The 18,334-nt window shown below is 39.4% G+C and overlaps 1 protein-coding gene across 1 annotated transcript in view; it reads right to left on the reverse strand.

Annotated features, from left to right (window-relative positions):
• GBE1 (1,4-alpha-glucan branching enzyme 1) overlaps positions 1–13,355 on the reverse strand; it is a 310,897-nt gene extending 297,542 nt beyond the window's left edge. Inside the window, 1 exon segment of the mRNA NM_001122729.1 lies at positions 13,204–13,355. Coding sequence (NP_001116201.1) covers positions 13,204–13,355 — 152 coding nt within the window.
• Positions 13,356–18,334: the final 4,979 nt, after the last annotated feature.

Here is an 18,334-nt window from a genome sequence, read left to right on the forward strand (position 1 = left end):
TAACTATCATATCCTTTGACTCTTTCCAAAAAATGAGTCCCTTAGACTTTGTCCACATTGAAGACTAAGTCCTCTCTTTATAAAGAAATAATTTCAAGTGCTTAAGGTAATTCAAGTGAATTTCTTTGTTCTATGTACTCCCCTTCCTTAACAGAACAGGACATGGTTTTATTTGTCTTACAATGCATTTTATGCACAAATATCTTCTATAATCATGTTTACTTATAATCTCTTCAATTAGAGCTCCCATCAAGTATGATGATGTGTGTGCTCAGTCATGTCCAACTCTGCAACCCCATGGACTGTAGCCCACTAGGCCCCTCTGTCCACGGGGATTCTCCAAGCAAGAACACTGGAGTGGGTTGTCATTTCCTCCTCCAGGGGATCTTCCCTACCCAGGGATCTAAACTGTGTCTTCTGCCACAACCCCTGTACTGCACATAGATAACTTTACATCTGAGCCACCAGAGAAGCCCCTCATCAAGTAGGAAGTGTATCTTTTATTTGTTCCACTATCATATAGAAAAACGTCTGGGACAAAGACGATAGCAAAAATTGGTTTGTTAAATAGAAAATTAAGCCAACAGCCTGTAACTCATATATCCATGTATACCCTGGAACAATATATGTGGAGAATAATTTTCTTTATGTGATCACTATATCTATCTTATCTTAAAGACCCCTATTCAGCGAAACTCATGATAAAAATGTAAGAAAAGTAACTTTGATACTAAAATAAAACCACTTTTACTGAAAATAAGTTAGAAAATCATTGTGACCATTGAAATAAAAATCTGATTAACAATACTAGCATGCATGCGTACATGCTAAAGTCACTTCAGTCTTGTTCAACTTTGTGCGACCCTATGGACTGCAGCCCTCCAGGCTCCTATATCCATGGGATTCTCCAGGCAAGAATACTGGAGTGGGTTGCCATGCCCTCCTCCAGGGGATCCTCCTGACCCAGGGATGGAACGCACGTCTCTTAAGTCTCCCGCATTGGTAGGTGGGTTCTTTACCACTAGAGCCACCTGGGAATCCCAAAACTAGTATATATGGATTGTTATTTTCAAAAACCTAGAATATTTGCTTAAAACTAATTTGGCCCATGACAAAACTCAGTTTTGAACTAAAGAACTAAACACACCTTGCATTGCTCCTCAAAATACCATCTGATTAACAGTAGCATCAGCACCATCTGTTCAGTTTAGTCACTCAGTCGTGTCTGACTCTTTGTGACCCCATGAACTGCAGCACTCCAGGCTTCCCTGTCCATCACCAACTCCTGGAACTTGCTCAAACTCATATCCATCAAGTCAGTGATGCCATTCAACCATCTCATCCTCTGTCATCCCCTTCTCCTTCTGCCTTCAATCTTTCCCAGCAAACAGGGTGTTTTCTAATGAGTCAGTTTTCTGCATCAGGTGGCCAAAGTATTGGAGCTTCAGTATCAGTCTTTCCAATTAATATTCAAGACTGATTTCCTTTAGGACTGACTGACTTGATCTCCTTGCAGTCCAAGGGACTCAAGAGTCTTCTCCAACACCACAGTTCAAAACCATCAATTGGAAGCTTCTTAAAAATGCAGAATCTCAGGCTCAACACACATAAAATGATGTTTACATATATTGTAATAAAAATTATTATCATGACAATGATGATGTCTATTTATTATCAACAGAGTTTTCAGAAATCTCTTTCAGATGTTTAGTGCCTCAGACCCATCATAGCTAGTAATCGTTGTAGAATGTACAAATTCTCAGAAGTTCCACTAAACTTTTTTGTTTAAAGTGGATAAATTTTTAGCTATCTTATTCATAAATTTTGCAAAATAATTTACTAACAAACAAGATGTTATGTTTCATCTCATAACGTCTAACCAGTTTGCTTGGAAATTGACATGCTCAGATTTATGATTATTAATAGCACAATGAATCCTGATAAATATCAAAATAAATATTAAGACTGAAATAAAACCAAAGGCTAATCTCAGTCAGATTAAAAAGCAACTAATCTTGGGAAATATTAATATTAGCATTACCTTTGTTAAAATTTAACAAATTCATTTCTACAAATGAGAGTATAACATAAAATTTTGGAAATTGACCTGTCATTGAAGTCAAGTAAACAGAAACATTGAATGAATAAAATATTATTTTTCAAAGTAATATTTTTAATAATACAGAACTGAAAAATATACAATACTGACAAATGAGTAGGTTCTAAGTAGAAGACATGAAATAAGAAAAACTTTGGAAATTAAAATTAAAATTACAAATCCTATCTGTATAGAGTAATATCTATATGTATTTGGAATATAAATCAATAGGATAATGCTATAACATGATAAAAAATATGCAAATTAAAAACTGTAAAAATTCTCAAGTAACTACTTGAGGATAAATTATTATTATCTTTCACAAATTATTTTTCTTCTGCTTCCTAAAGTTTGATGGGCTGCCATATGATAATAACCAAAAGTTAAAACAAGATCTTAGAAATAAGAAAACTGACAGGTTAATTAGTTCCCACTGCTTTTAATAATCTAGAATATACATAAAAATTGTCATCATTTATATATTTCAGTGAGACCTAACTAAAAGCTAATTTTTTTTGATCAGGTGGCTCCCCAGTATGTCTGTCAGAGTTTAAAGGTGAAAGTGATTCCTTAAAAAGGAATTTTTTTAAAAATCCCTTCAAACCTTAAGCAAAAATTAAACTCAAAATGGATCAAACGTAAAATGTAAAACAATAAAACTTCTAAGAGAAAACATCAGAGGAAATCTTCAGATCCTAGAGCTAGACAAAGAAATCTTACAGGTGACAACAAAAACACAACCCACACAACAAAACAAAATCAATAAACAGATTTCATCAAAATTTTAAACTTTTATTTGTGCAAGACACTGTTAAGAAGATGAAAAGGCAAAGTTACAGCCTAGGATAAAATATCTGCAAAACAAATATCTGACAGTGGAATTGTATCTAGAATATGTAAAGAAGTTTCAAAATTCAAAGATTAAAAAAAAAAAGACCAATCCAGTTAGCAAATGGACTAAAGATGGAAAGAGACATTTCACCAAAGAGGATACACAAATGGCAAATAACACTTTAAAAGACTTTCAACATAAATCGGCTATTATAAAAATGCAAATTAAAACTACACTGGCCTATCACTACAAACCTAATATAAGAGCTAACATTTTTAAAAGTGCATTACCAAATGCTGGGAAGGATGCAATGAACTAGTTCCCTCATACAGTTCTGGTGGGAATACAAAATGATACAGATACCATGATAAATAGTTTTGCAATTTCATACAAACGTAAACCTACATTTTCTATTGTTGTTCAGCTGCTAGGTTATATCCGACTCAACGTGACTCCATAGACTCTAGAAGAACCGTCAGGCTCCTCTATCCATGGAATTCTCCAGGCAAGAATACGGAGTAGGTTGCCATTTCCTTCTCCATTTACCATAGGACCCAACAATTACACTCCTACATAGTTCTCCCAAAGAAATAACATCCAAATATAATATATATATATCTTAGCTTTACTGCAATATTTTTAATAGCCAAAAACTGGAAATAATCCTAATGTCCTTCAACAGGTGAATGGATTAACTGTGGTAAAGCCATTCAATCGAATACTATTCAGTGACAAAAAGGAACAAACTACTGATATATGCAATTTGAATGGATCTCAAAGGCACACTCTGAGTGAAAAAAAAGTCAACTTCAAAGATCATATATTCTATGATTTAATTAATATAACATTCAAAAAAATGGAAAATACTAGAGAGATATAAAACAGATTAGTAATTGCCAGAGTTTAGGGATGGAGGGAATGGGAGTAGTTTAACTATAATGAATGTAGAGTTCCTTTGTGGTGATGGAATGGTTCTGTATCTTCATTGTAATGCCAGTTGTATGAATGTATACGTGTAATAAAACTGCACAGAAGTATATGTAAAGACTGTTGAAAACTAAATAAGGTCTGCAGATTGTATCGATGTCAATTTCCTGGTTTTGAAACTGCAATACAGTTAAGCAACATATTACCACTGGGGCAAGCTTGGCTATTAGGACAGGAACCTTCTCTGCACTATTTTTGCAACTTCCTGTGGTCTGTAATTATTTTGACATAATTTTTAAATCCAGTCTAACACAATTCACACTGTATTTTTTACTGTCCTCTAACTCTAAAGTTACCTTAAACCTACCATAACCAACTTCAGTTTTGATAGCATTCTTATTTCTCTGTATTTCCTGCTTATGTGTTGTATTTCTGAGTAGAGGTTTCCTTAATACTACATGGATAGCACATAGTTTTCAATAAGGGCATTTTAGGGAAGTGAAGCAAAAAGGGACTCATTCACTTCACCCACTCCTATCACTAGCAAGCACAATTTACACAACTAAAAGAGCACTGACAACCAAAATGGTCCAGAAGATGAAAGACTCATACATGTAAACAAAAGCACAAATAAGTAAACAAAAATATCAGGGGTTATCAATGCTGAAAAGTAAGAACTAGAGGAGGAAAAAACTTGGAAATGACAAACATGAATTTGGTTGTGAATCTCTAGAATCCTGGAAAAATCACCAATCCTCTTGAGAAAAGACTGTAAAACAATGAAAAGGCAATGGTAACTCACACATTAGTTACTCCTGACCTCCAAAGAGCAGTATAAAATGATCATGGGTAACAGACTTATAACCTCTTAGGAAAAAAAAAAAAAAAAAACTAATATGACTCCACATATATTAGTGATCTATTCTGATATCAAAGAGGAATCATTATGCTGTCTTCATTGTCTAAGACAAAAAAGGAGAATCCCATTCTTCCACAAATTGCTCATTATTGTCAGAGAAGAAACACTGAACATGCCTATGATGATAAAACCTATATGTATATGTTAAGTCTGTTGAGGTATGTTCTGAAGAACAAAGCATACGCATCTTAAGCTTTTAGAAGAATAGTGTGAAAGCCTATAAACTTGTATGTAGTTAGGTAACAAAAGACAATTCATAGTTTGAAGACTGACCATTAACTAACTTATCATCTTTAATTTAGTTCTTTTCTTCCTTCTAGCTCCACAAATACAATATTCTTCAAATAACTTAAAAATAAAGCAGATCATTTTTGAGTGAGCCCAAGAGAAATTGGAAAAATTATTAGTAATTGATAAACTCATTTCCTCTCAAAACATCCTCATATTTTTAAGAGTAAAACACCTATGAAATTTAAAAGAGAAGACAGCAGTGCTCCCCAAATCACTGGGCCAGGTCACACAGGTGAAACAAATAGGTTCATCTCGGACTAAAGCAAGCACAAAGGTCTGTACATGTTCCAGGAGAATAATTCGGAAAAATACAGATAGGGTAGAGCAAAGTGAAAGCCAAGCCCCAGAGGCTGGTGATTCTGAGGGATTTGGCTACAGACTTCTCTTCAAAGTGGAAATGCCTGGATTCTGCTCAGAAAGATTTGTACTCAGATATGATATTGGGGAACTATAGCACAATCTCACTGGGACATTTCATCTTTAGCCAGATATGGTCTCCTCACTGGAGCAAAGGAAAGAGCTGAGGGAAGTTGTGATAGATGAGGTCAAAGGCATTTCTCAGGAGAATATGTGTGCAATGGAAAGCCCATTGATTACGCAGGCTCACTTTCAGCTAAGGATGGCCAAGACATGGGACAGCTCTAGTCAATAATTTGCAAACTCAAAGAATGAGATGGAATTTACAGGTAAACTAACACATGCTTGGCTAAAATGGACATAGTGAGTTGGCTTGTATTCCTGCTAGGAAGATAGATATGGTCTCAAGATATGCCCAGCCATGTTCTAAGAGTAAAAATGAAAACCATTTGCTAAAGATAGTAGAGGCCAAAGATAAATGATGAATCAATGTTCAGGACCAAATCACTTACCTTCACTTTCTTTGTGAGAAATACAAACTTCTATGTCCATAAGTCACAGTTTGTGGGATTTTCTGTTCTTTGAGGGCATGTTTGATTCCTGTTACATATACCTAAATATGTAACTGATTTGATCATGTTCAATAATACTTGTATTATGCAGTTATTCATAAGTAAATACTATCTGTGACTAGTTGCTTATCATTTATGAAAATAAAAATAAATTACATTGATCATATTGAGTAGCATATGATTTTAGTAGTAAAAAAAAATATTTCTCACTTGCTAAATATTTAGAAAACTTCAAGTTACATATATAAGAAATATATATGCAGACTTGGTTTCTGATTATCGCATTCTGGATTATCACCTAGAGGATATACCCAGAAACCATCTAATGACAATTTATTCCTCAAGGGATCTACTAAAGCACACATGAATATTTCATTCCTTTGTTTTATGTATCTTATCACAAATTCAAACATACTGAAAATAACTGAAATCATCAGATAAAAAAAGAGAGGATAAAATAGACAAGGTAAGACATGAGATTTAAATTTTTTATTAATAGATCATAAGTTCAGACTCCCACTAGATAATTCTCTCATTTGCAAAATTTTAAACTGCTATTATATATTTTTCCTACTTATTTTCAAAGTTGTTTCTGCTATTAGTAAACTCGGTATGACCATTCCTCCAAGTGTCCAGAGTTCAGGAGGAAGAAATTCCCTGCAGCTGATTGATGCCCAAGAATATGAACACTGAGCAGTCACATGAACGAAGACAAAAAACAGAAAAGGAAGATCAAGAGAAGAGTGACTTTAGGTTTCCACAGTCGAGCATTTACCTCTCTCAATAAAAGGAGCTTTGTGCTCTTTACATCCCAGCACTCATCTTGCCTTCAGCTTGTAGTAAACTGGCAATTGGTTTAGGATTTTGTCTCCATGTTAGGGATCAAAGTTTAAACATATTCTTTTCTTCTCCATTAGATGATGATTAAAACTACCATCTCCTCACCTCATTCATACAATTGCACTGTTGGTAAAGAGAAGGCTTAGGGTAAAGATACTGTTAAGCAGCAAAGAGCTGTAGGGAATTTCTGGTCAGGAATTTCAGGATACAGGATTAAAGCTTATCTTTACATATATTCCTCGTCCTCAAGACACCCCTATGAGGTGAGAGCAATTCATATTTTTCTGAGAGAGAAACTAAGGTTCACAGAGGTCGGTTGACTAATTTGCCCTTGAGTGTGAAGCTATTTAGCATTCATGACAGGTAAAATTCAAACTTCATTTTGCTCTTGCACTTTGCAACATGGACACTCTACCATATGTTCATTTTTTTCCATATTACATGTGAAGAAACTAAATTTAGGATCTAAGTTATTATGATCTTTTAAACAATAGAAATCACTACATTAGGATAGTCACTATAACTTAATGCCAACTGCACAATAAATTAGTGAATGTAAATTGTATAACATATGTCTAAAGTGAATTTTTGCCTTCTTTCGATGTACTGGGCTCCTGTTACCCTAAACACAAAACAGAATAGGGCTGATTTTGGATTTTAAGATCAAAAAAATCTGGACTCAAAACAGTAGTGAGCCTCTACTGATAAGTGGACATCAATACAAAAAGAGAATCCACTCTTCAGTGAAATAATAAAGTCACTTTAGAATGAAAGGCACCTGATAGCAGCAGTTCTCTCCAATGAAAACACTCATGTTTTCCTTTAATATCTCTATACGCATAATTCAAGTTGAGCACATGCTTTCAAATACAAGCAGCATGATATACTTATCAATCTAAAACAATAGCACATTTCACAGGGTCTGTGTTATTATCTTGATGATTAACTGGGGTCAGCCTGGTGGGAGCCGAACTGAATCCTCTGAGAAGTTATCACTGAGTCGTTTCTCAAGAGATGGTGCAGCAGGCTTTAGTTTAGAACCTACACTACCCTAGTTTAGAACCTACACTAGACCAAATGCTCCATGGAGTCATTTTAAGGCACTTTGAAAATGAGAAGAGGTCAGAGCCTCTTGCCCATCACTATAAAGAATTCAGGAGTGACTCAAGAGTTAGTACAGATCTTAGCTGCAAAGAACAGAAGAGCAGGCCAGGTTCAACTGGTAATTTTTGGATTCTTTTTTGCCTTCTAGAATATGGACATATTCTAGAGTTATAGACTTTTTTCGAAGTCTACAACTTGGCTAGACACTGAGAAAAGTGCACCATTCAGCTACAATATAAAATTCCTGCACCATGAGAATCAATTTTTGGTGTGGCTGCTGATATACAAACTCTAATCTACATTCTAATTCTGATTAGACACCAGTGTAAAAGCTATTTTCATTTTTAACAAAATAGGGATGTTCACTGTAATTGTGATACTTAACAGAGTTGGGCTCACAAAAACCTCTCTTCCCATTCTTGAGCATGCAATTTGACCTGAGGCTCTCTTCAAACTGAATATTTCTTCAGTGATTAAACCCATAGTCTCTGTGGATATGGAAATATCTAATTAATAACAAATTTCTTTATTTCTCCAGTTATTTTTAGCTTTTTACTTGAACATACATTCCTTTACCCTAGACACACAACTCCTGGTAACTCCTGGTAACTCCCTTCTTCTCTGTCCATCCATCCTAGCTAACCTTTTTAGCTTAAAGTGAGCTGACCTGAGACTTACTGGTGTAGAAAAGAGAAAAGCAAATGCAGAAGACATTAATCCGTTCATTCAACTACTATACTGTTTCCTATAGACCATTTTTACAGTCTGAGAATATAACAGCGAGCAAAGAATATGGACAATGTACCCACCCATAGGAGCAAATAATGTAGGGGGAGACACAACAGAGCAAAAACACAACTGGATTACAGTGGATGATCATCCTTACAATGCAGGTTTCCAAGGTGGTGGGTAAGAGGTGGGAAAAAGGTTTGAGGCTGAGAAGAGGTCAGGAAAGGCGTGTAATTCATCTCTAGCCTGTGTCGTCAAGCATGTACAGGCACTAACAAGACAGAAGCAAAGCATGCAGCAAGCAGAAGAAAGAAACTACTAGAGCCACAGCCAGACCCACAGCTAGACCAAAACATGGTCTGGTGTCCAGGACAGAACAAAGTTCCAGAAAACTTCAAATTGATATTCTTTAAACATTTGGTAACGATCTATTCAAGTTATTCTAGTGATATTTTGGTGCCCCTTATAGAATAGTCTGCAGACATCCCAGCTTCCTCTTTACATTGAGCCCCATTCTGATTAGATGGTACCCAGTGAGAAGGAGGGTACACAGATGATGAAAAAGTCAACAGGGACCAGATAATAGTCTTCTAGGTCATGAGAAAGAGACCACACTATACTTTAAGAGCCATGGAACTGTTGAGAAGATTTCAAAAGAGACAACAACTGTGAGCTGTTTTTATAAACCAGGTTAGAGATACTAGCAACTTGAGTATGAGCATAGCAGTAGGAATACAGTGCCACATATACTTGAAAGTAGCTAGGAGCTACTGTTGATTAGACTTGGAGACAAAAAGGAAAAGGAGAAAGGACTAATTAATACCATACATGGAGAAAAGGTATAAAAGGATGATCAGGCTTGGGATGAAAAACCCTAAGTTCAGTTTATACACTTTGAGTATTATACTTACAGTACATCAAAATGCAGACACTGACAGTAAGACCAGAAGACTAAGACCAGGGGAGATTTAGGGTGAAAACAGATGTGGGCAGCCTCTGTACACAGATGGAATTCTTGGGATGGATGAGAATGCCTAGGGAAAGTATGCATATAAAATAGAAATACATAAAGGAACCAAACGAAGAGCCCCGAGAATCTCTCATATTAATAATCTGAAAGAGGCTAAGGAGAAACCACTAGAGATAATGGGAAAAAAGCAAAAGCTACAGTATCATGGCGTCAAGGATCTAATAAGTGGTCCAAAATGTCCAATACTAGAGATAAAGAAATATGCGCTAAATTACCAAGAAGTCATTTTTTATGAACTTGTTGAAAGAGTTTTAGTAAAGAAAGATTAATTCCAGCTACAGCGAGTCATGAGAACAACTCATCACTGGGCCAAATCTCAGGTTCTTCACGTGTAAAACAGGAAAAACAAAAAAGCACCCACTCTTCCTACCTTGTAGTTCTGTTACAAGGATTCAGTACTATAATATATATAAAAGTTACTATATAAACTTTAAACAGAGGGTATATACAAGTATTACTGCAACTAGGTTGTTCATCCTGCTGTTCACAAATAGGTCTTCTGTTCCACCCACACGGTTGAGAAGTCACATTTGACTTACACTGGCCAATATATGAATCAGCTGAAGTAGCTGATTGCTAAGCAAAACCTGTAAGAAAACAGTGCATAGTTCAACATTTTCTCTGTTCCTTGCCACTGACACTTTAGAAACATGTTTCAAAATGAAGGCTTCATCAGCCTAGATCCTTGAATGACTGCCATGAGAAGAGCCCGACTCCTGCTGGCATGTAACACAGGGACAAGCAATTAGTGCTTGTTTTCAAGCACTAAGATGTTTGAATTATGATACAGCAACTAATTGCCATATAAATAACAGGGAAAAAAAAAAAGCAGAAGGCCAAAAAGAAAATCCTATCTTAGGAGGTAATCAATGAGACATCATACGGCCTATCACACAAAATAATGTCTAATTTTTATTTTATGGCAAAAAGTAATTCACTAATCATCACACTTGATTCAAAATTCTTATAGTTACAGAAAAGGTAAGAAAGAACAAATGTATATTGAGAAATTTCTAATGAAGACACAGTCGTTGGAGAAGAATAAGACAGTCCATCAGTGAGAAACTGCCTCCACCATCATTGTTATACTGGTGTTATTTGCACTCTAAATTTTCTCCACTGCTTAGTAAGCAAACTTTGCACCTATGTTTGGTTGTATATTTGTGTTAGGCCAAAGATACACTGCCTGAGTGGATGATTAGAAATGAACAGAAAATAAGAATAGTAACCAGAACCAAACTCTATGAAGGAGAAATTCTTTTATTCTTCAAATGCTAAAAGTTAAAGTTACTCCTGCCAAACACTAAATTACTATTTGATATGCCTAAATGGAACATGTGTGCTGGAAAATGGCAATTACTCAGAACCAAGGCCAGAAGTAGTATTCAGGTCAGAATGAGGCACAAGGACCCATTGGACAAGCTTTTTCATCAAGAACACTGGAATGCCCCCACGTCTTTATTCTGGCCTTTGTCCCTCTCATTAGTTCTGACAAACCATGAAAGCACATCAAAACTGCTTCAATCCCAATGGAGTTGAAGTGAAAGAACATTAAAGAAACACTTACCAAGGGATGTTTATCTACCTGTGACTTTTTTTTTTAAACAGAGAGGAAAAGAAACATAGACAAAACATTTCCATACCTCTTCTTTTAGAAATGTCTTATGTGTCATTTTACAAAGCATCCAAGAAAATTAGTGTCATTATTAATAAGAACATCAAAAAAAATCTGACCATCATCTCTTGCTCTAAAATTTTTTGACTATTTCTAAATCATATCTAATCTTAAACAATGATAATTACATACTCAATTTCTCTGAAAGCACTACTGCAAAAACTGAAGGCAATTCACAAGGTTGTTCCCCAAATGGCTTATATAAAGGCCCAACATCTGATTAACTGAGCAATAACTCAAGGTGACTCCTTTGAGGAGATCTCACGGCATTAGGTGGCGCTAGTGTTAAAGAGCCCGCCTGCCAGTGAAGGAGACATATGACACATGGGTTCCATCACTGGGTCAGGAATATCCCCTGGAGGAGGGCATGGCAACCCACCCCAGTATTGTTACCTGGAGAGTTCCATGGACAGAGAAGTGTAGCAGGCTACAGTCCATAGGGTCGCACAGAGTCAGACACTATTGAAGAGATTTAGCAGGCACCCGTGCATTAGGCTATACAAGCTCTGGAATAAAGTGTTGAATTCAACTGTGTCCCTTACTTTTTGTTTCTAAGAAAGTGAAACTGCTCTGTCCTGTCTGACTCTTTGTGATCTCACGGACTGTAGACTGCCAGGCTCCTTCATCAGTGGGCTTTTCCAGACAAGAATACTGGAGTTGGTTGCCATTTACTGCTCCAGGCGATCTTCCCAACCCAGGGATGGATCCTGGGTCTCCCACATTGCAGGCAGACTCCTTACCGTCTCAGCCTAAGGGACCCTTAATAAAGAGGTGCTGAATAAGTAACAATGCCAGGTCATCAACCTAAGACTTTCTTTTCCAAACACCAATCAATTGTGTTTCATTATCCCCAATGCTGCTTCTTGCTAGCAACTACTATTAAGTATTCTACTTGAAACTATGACTAGGTATACTCTGCTGCCAAGGTAGTTTTGAAGTGCCTCTGCTAAAAGGGCAGAAACCATTAAATCACAATGTGCTTATCTCACAAATATAACTACTATAACAACTATTTTAGTCTTAAAAATTATACCTTTTAAGTTGAGCTGACAACTTTAAGAGGAGATAAGCTAAAAGTATACTAAATCGGCATCTAGAAGTTTGGCTTTACTTGACGTTCTCCATCTTCAGGATGACAATGCCAAACACGGATTAAGAGGGTTAAAAGGGGGGGGGGGGGGGGAGGGAGGGGAGCAAGATGACCAAGATACATTTAATCATCTCTGAGAGGAGAAATATTAACAACGGGGCGGGGTGGGGGGAGTGGGGAAGCTGCCTGAAAGAATCCTATTGGATGTAAAGTCACAATATTGGCTATTAAATAAACGAGTAAGTTTTTAAAGCGCAGTTACACAGGCCGGGTGTTGTGCACACTCTAATTCACAGGACCACCCTGGTGCATGGAAGAATCATTAAACCTGCAGTGCCACGGCCTCCCTCTGCATCAGCACCTGAGGAAACGCGCAGGCTGGCAGCCAAAGCACACACCCAGTAGCACAAAATCGCCGATTCGAAGGGAGGAGACAGGGATGAGTAAAGTTTATTCAGCACTTCTGCTTCTAGGCGGGCGGTAAGAGTTGTCAACCCACAACTCCGGAAGCTGCTGAACCCAATTACTGAACTCAACCCTTAGCCCACGCTCAGAAGCTGCAACCCACCAAGTGTGGGGCGGGGCCGGCGGGGGTGGAGCCGACGAGGGGCGGGGCCCGCACGCCCAGGAGCAAAGGGGCGACGGGAGCCCAGAAGACCTGCTTCCTGGTTCAGAGGCGTGGCGGGTGGGGGGGTTCATGGGGGGGATGGGGGGAGAGCTCCAAGGTCGGGGGCGGTACCTGCGCTGGAAGTCCGGAGCGTAGGGCTTCAGGTACGGGTCTGTCTCTAGAAGGCGGGCTAGTTCGGGCACGTCCGCCAGAGCGGCGGCTAGCGCCTCCTCAGAGCATTCGGCCCCAGCCGCCTCAGCCGGGAGACCTGCCGGAGCCGCCATCTTCCGCCGCAGCCCGAGCAGCCGAGGCCCGAGAGGGTCGAGTGGAGCCGGAGCGGCCGCGGGAGCTTTAGCCGGGAAGAAAGCGGCGAGAGCGGAGCCAGAGGACGCCCGGGCGAGCCGAGGCGAACTGTGGAGGCCCAGGGCTCTTTATAGCCGCATGGGACGGCCCCCTGTCCCCCTTCCTCCCCCCGCCGGCGGGGAGGAGCGGGGCCGGAGTGATCCCCAGACGCACGTCCCGCGAAGGGAGGAGGCGCCCAGACAGGCCCCTCCGCCTACTCACGCGGCTCCCACCTGGAGGCCGTGGAGACCTGCCCTTTCCTCCCTCAGCGGCTCCGCCGGGGGTCCTGGCAGATCTTGACCCACCCTGACCTTATTCTTAGCTCCGCAGCAACTTAGCTCCCTCCCCCCCGCTCCCCCACCCCTCAGCTTTTCTTTTTTAAACAACTCTCACTGGCAGCATACCTTCCAGATGGATGTATGGGTTTTTGGAAGGAACTTTTCCTCTTGAGAGTTTTTTATTGTTAGCTGAGTGTTTCAGACAGTTCAAGAATTCACTGTGAGGGGAACAGTGAAATATCTGTTCTCTCCCAGAACAGTCAAGGGATAGAACAGTACCGTTGAAAAAAAATCTTCGTATCGCCTCTTCAGCAGTACTCTCCTCGGTTTTCTCTGTCTCGAGTTTAACCAAAAGGCAACATCCTGAAATCATCCCTGCTAAGTCACTTCAGTCGTGTCCGACTCTGTGTGACCCCATAGACGGCAGCCACCAGGCTCCCCCGTCCCTGGGATTCTCCAGGCAAGAACACTAGAGTGGGTTGCCATTTCCTTCTCCAGTGCATGAAAGTGAAAAGGGAAAGTGAAGTCGCTCGGTGGTGTCCGACTCTTAGCGACCCCCTGGACTGCAGCATACCAGGCTCCTCCATCCATGGGATTTTCCAGGCAAAGTGCTGGAGTAGGGTGCCATTGCCTTCTCCGGAAATCATCCCAGGGATACTCTAATGTTCTGGTGTTATTCTCAGGGTTACCAGCGATTGGGGATTGAAATTATGAAAGAACTTTTACCATGCCCAATACCTCAAGAAAGAAAGAAAGAAAGACCCTTTGTCTTTTTAATTACTGTAAACAAGCTTCAATAATTCAACTATTCTTAAGGAGACAAACAGTACAGGGAAGAACATTAAATTGGGATTCAACTGGGCCACTTATTAAGGAAGTGATAAAGCAAGCAATCTCTTCCTCTTTGCTTAAGAATGGGGGCTAGTAGGTGATCTCCCCAACTTGGAACATACTTATGTTCTTTCATTCCCGTTAACTGGCTTTTAACTCCAAGATCTTTTTTTAAGACTACAGATTGTTCCCTAAAACAAGTGGACCCACCAACCCAGGAGTCTCCAAGCTAGTCTGTATCTAGAAACTTGGAGAGGCTTGGTGAGTATCTGTCCCAGTTAACACCGCGATGTGTGGCGAATCCAAGAGGCTATGGAGAAGGACATGATGATCGACCATGGACCTTCGATTTTAAAGCCTTCAAAACATTTTTTGTGAAAGGATTAATGATGACTTGATGAAAGATTATCTAATAACAGCCTCAAAGATAAATAGTGGAGGACGTGGAAAACCTTCAGAAAGACAACATTCAAACATTTATAAATTATAAAATAACACTTGAAACTCAGAAATGCAATACCCAGTAGATCCACAGACCTGTATTTCCAGTCCTAAACTTTTCTCAGAAATCCAGGTTCATATTGCTACCTGCCTATTGAAATCGCTATTTATCTGCTTTAGAGTCCTAAACAAAGCATCTCCATAAGATACTAAGTCAGTCTTCTCATCCTTTTTGCTATCACTCATTCATGCAGCCTGTTTCTCTTCCTTTTCTCACCTCCAATCCATTCTGTAGTGTTTCCCAGGCTTTAATGTGCCTATTGTTAGGTAGTTAGAATAGGGAAAAGGAGTTCAGAATGGTGGTGGCTAAAAGACAAGGAAAGGAAAAGCAAGAGAAAATAGAACAAAGGAAGGTCCAAGGACCTGAGTGAGGCCCTCAGGTAGAACAACCAGCACTCCTAGCCAGCCCAGTTTACATAGGGCAGGCCCTGGGGTCAGGGTGACACATAAAAAGAGGAGGCAAAATTGGACCGATTGGACCAGGAGGCCTCTCTTCTCTTCCTGTCTTTTGGGGCGGCATGCCCTCACACCTCGAGGCTGTATTTTCCTTTGCTTTCTAAATAAAACTGAGCTGTAACATGTAACTGTAACAGTGGTCCAAGCTTCAAATTTTTGTTGTGACGAGACAGAACCCAGAAAATTACAAACTCCCCCTACACTATGAATCACCTAGGGATCCTGTTAAAAGTTCAGACTCTTGTTTCTGAGTGGTGCCTCAAATTTTGAAATTTTAGCAAGTTCCAGAGGTGATGCTGCCTCTGCAGGTTGGAAGCCCAGTTTGAATAGTAAGGCTCCATGCAAGGAATAAATCTTACAATCTAAATGACATGCTTGGTTTGTGAAAGTGACAGTCACTTAGTCATGTCCAACTCTGTGACCCCGTGGACGTAACAATCCAAGGAATTCTCCAGAACAGAATACTGGAGTGGGTAGTCTTACCCTTCTCCAGGGGAATCTTCTCAACCCAGGGGTCGAACCCAGGTCTCCCACATTGCAGCCGGATTCTTTACCAGCTAAGCCACAAGGGAAGCCCATACTTAGTTTACCTGAAGTTAAGTATAAACTCCTTGCTCTTCCTAATAAGACTTCATAATCTGATCCCTGATTACCTTTCAATCATTTACCATTCTCCAGCTTTACTAGTCTGAGATCACACTGACTTTCTTGAAACCCACCTAGCACTCTGTCTCTGAGATTTTGCCCTTTCCTATGTTAGGAATTTGCTTCCCATAGCTGTTTCCTTCTCAGGATTCACTGAGGTCTCACTATAAATGTCAGCTCATCTCTGAAAAGCCTCTAATTCCACTGTCTAAATATTTCAATATTTTCTCTCCTATAAACAGTTAAAATTTAGGTGTTTCTTTTTTATTTATTACTCTCCCCTTTTACAATGTAAACTCCAAGAGAGTAGGGGTATTTTCTACCTTGTTTACTACTGAACAAATATTTATTGAAATCCCATATGCCAGCCAGTTTCCTAGATACTAGTGATTAGTGATGGATGATACAACTCCCCACTGCCCATAAAGCTCATAGAATAGGTAAATCTATAGAGATAGCAAGCAGAGTATTGGTTTCAGAGGGCTGAAGGAAATAGAAAGTGACTACTAATGGGTAGGGTCTTCCCTGGTGGCCCAGTGGTAAAAAAAAATCCACCTGATTTGCAGGAGACACAGGTTCAATCCCTGGGTTTGGAAGAGCCCCTGGAGGAGGAAATGGTAACCTGCCCATTTCTCGCCAGGAAAATCCCATGGACAGAGGAGCCTGGCAGACCACAGTCTGTCCATGGTGTTGCAAAGAACCGGATGTGAGTGAGCATGTGCCTGCATATGCATGCACATGCACACATACACACACACACTAATGCATAGAGGGTTTCTTTTACGTGTAATAGAAATTTTCTAGAATTGATCATGGTCATGGTTGCATAGCTCTGTGGCTAGACTCAAAACTATTGGAATTGTACACTTTAAGTAGGTTCATGGTATGTGGCCCACTCCAGTACTTTTGCCTAGAAAATCCCATGGATGGAGTAGCCTGGTAAGCTGCAGTCCATGGGGTCACCAGAGTCGGACACGACTGAGCGACTTCACTTTCACTTTTCACTTTCATGCATTGGAGAAGGAAATGGCAACCCATTCCAGTGTTCTTGCCTGGAGAATTCCAGGGATGGGAAGCCTGGTTGGCTGCCATCTATGGGGTCGCACAGAGTCGGACACGACTGAAGCGACACAGCAGCAGCATGGTATGTGGATTATAGCTCAGTAAAGTTGTTTTTAAAATACCATAATAAAATTTTTAAAGTAGAAATAATATGAAATACATTCTTTAACATATATCCCCTATTGAAAATCACTAGGAGAAAAAGAAAACCAGATCTATAATCAAACTCCAGAGAGAAAAGTAAAAATAAGTAATTTCAAAGTAAAAACCACCAATGATGATAAAGGAGAATGTGATTTCTGAGAAGACAAACTTCAGAAAGAAGAAAATAATAGTAACCCTTTTATCTTTAATAATGTCATTGATGACCCAGGTTCCTTGGTTTTCATTTCCTCATACCAGTGGCAACAGCAACAGGTATGCAGATGACACCACCCTTATGGTAGAAAGCGAAGAAGAACTAAAGAGCCTCTTGAAGAAAGTGAAAGAGGAGAGTGAAAAAGTTGGCTTAAAACTCAACATTTAGAAAACTAAGTTCATGGCATCTGGTCCCATCATTTCATGGCAGATAGATGGTGAAACAGTGGAAACAGTGACAGACTATTTTCTTGAGCTCCAAAATCACTGCAGGTGGTGACTGCAGCCATGAAATACAAAGACGCTTGCTCCTTGGAAGTAAAGTTATGACCAACCTAGGCAGCATATTAAAAAGCAGAGACATTACTTTACCAACAAAGGTCCATCTAGTCAAAGCTATGGTTTTTCCAGTAGTCATGTATGGATGTGAGAGTTGAACTATAAAGAAAGCTGAGTAAAGAAGAACGGATACTTTTGAACCATGGTGTTGTAGAAGACTCTTGGAGTCCCTTGAACAGCGAGGAGATCCAACCAGTCCATCTTAGAGGAAATCAGTCCTTCATATTCATTTTGAAGGACTGATGTTGAAGCTGAAACTCCAATACTTTGGCCACCTGATGTGAAGAGCTGACTCATTAGAAAAGACCCTGATGCTGGGAAAGATTAAAGGCAGGAACAGAAAGGAACAACAGAGGATGAGATGGTTGGATGGCATCACTGACTCAATGGACATGAGTTTGAGTAAACTCTGGGTGTTAGCAATGGACAGGGAGGCCTGGCGTGCTTCAGTC

The sequence above is a fragment of the Bos taurus genome, chromosome 1 (assembly GCF_002263795.3).
Source record: "Bos taurus isolate L1 Dominette 01449 registration number 42190680 breed Hereford chromosome 1, ARS-UCD2.0, whole genome shotgun sequence".
NCBI lineage: Eukaryota > Metazoa > Chordata > Mammalia > Artiodactyla > Bovidae > Bos > Bos taurus.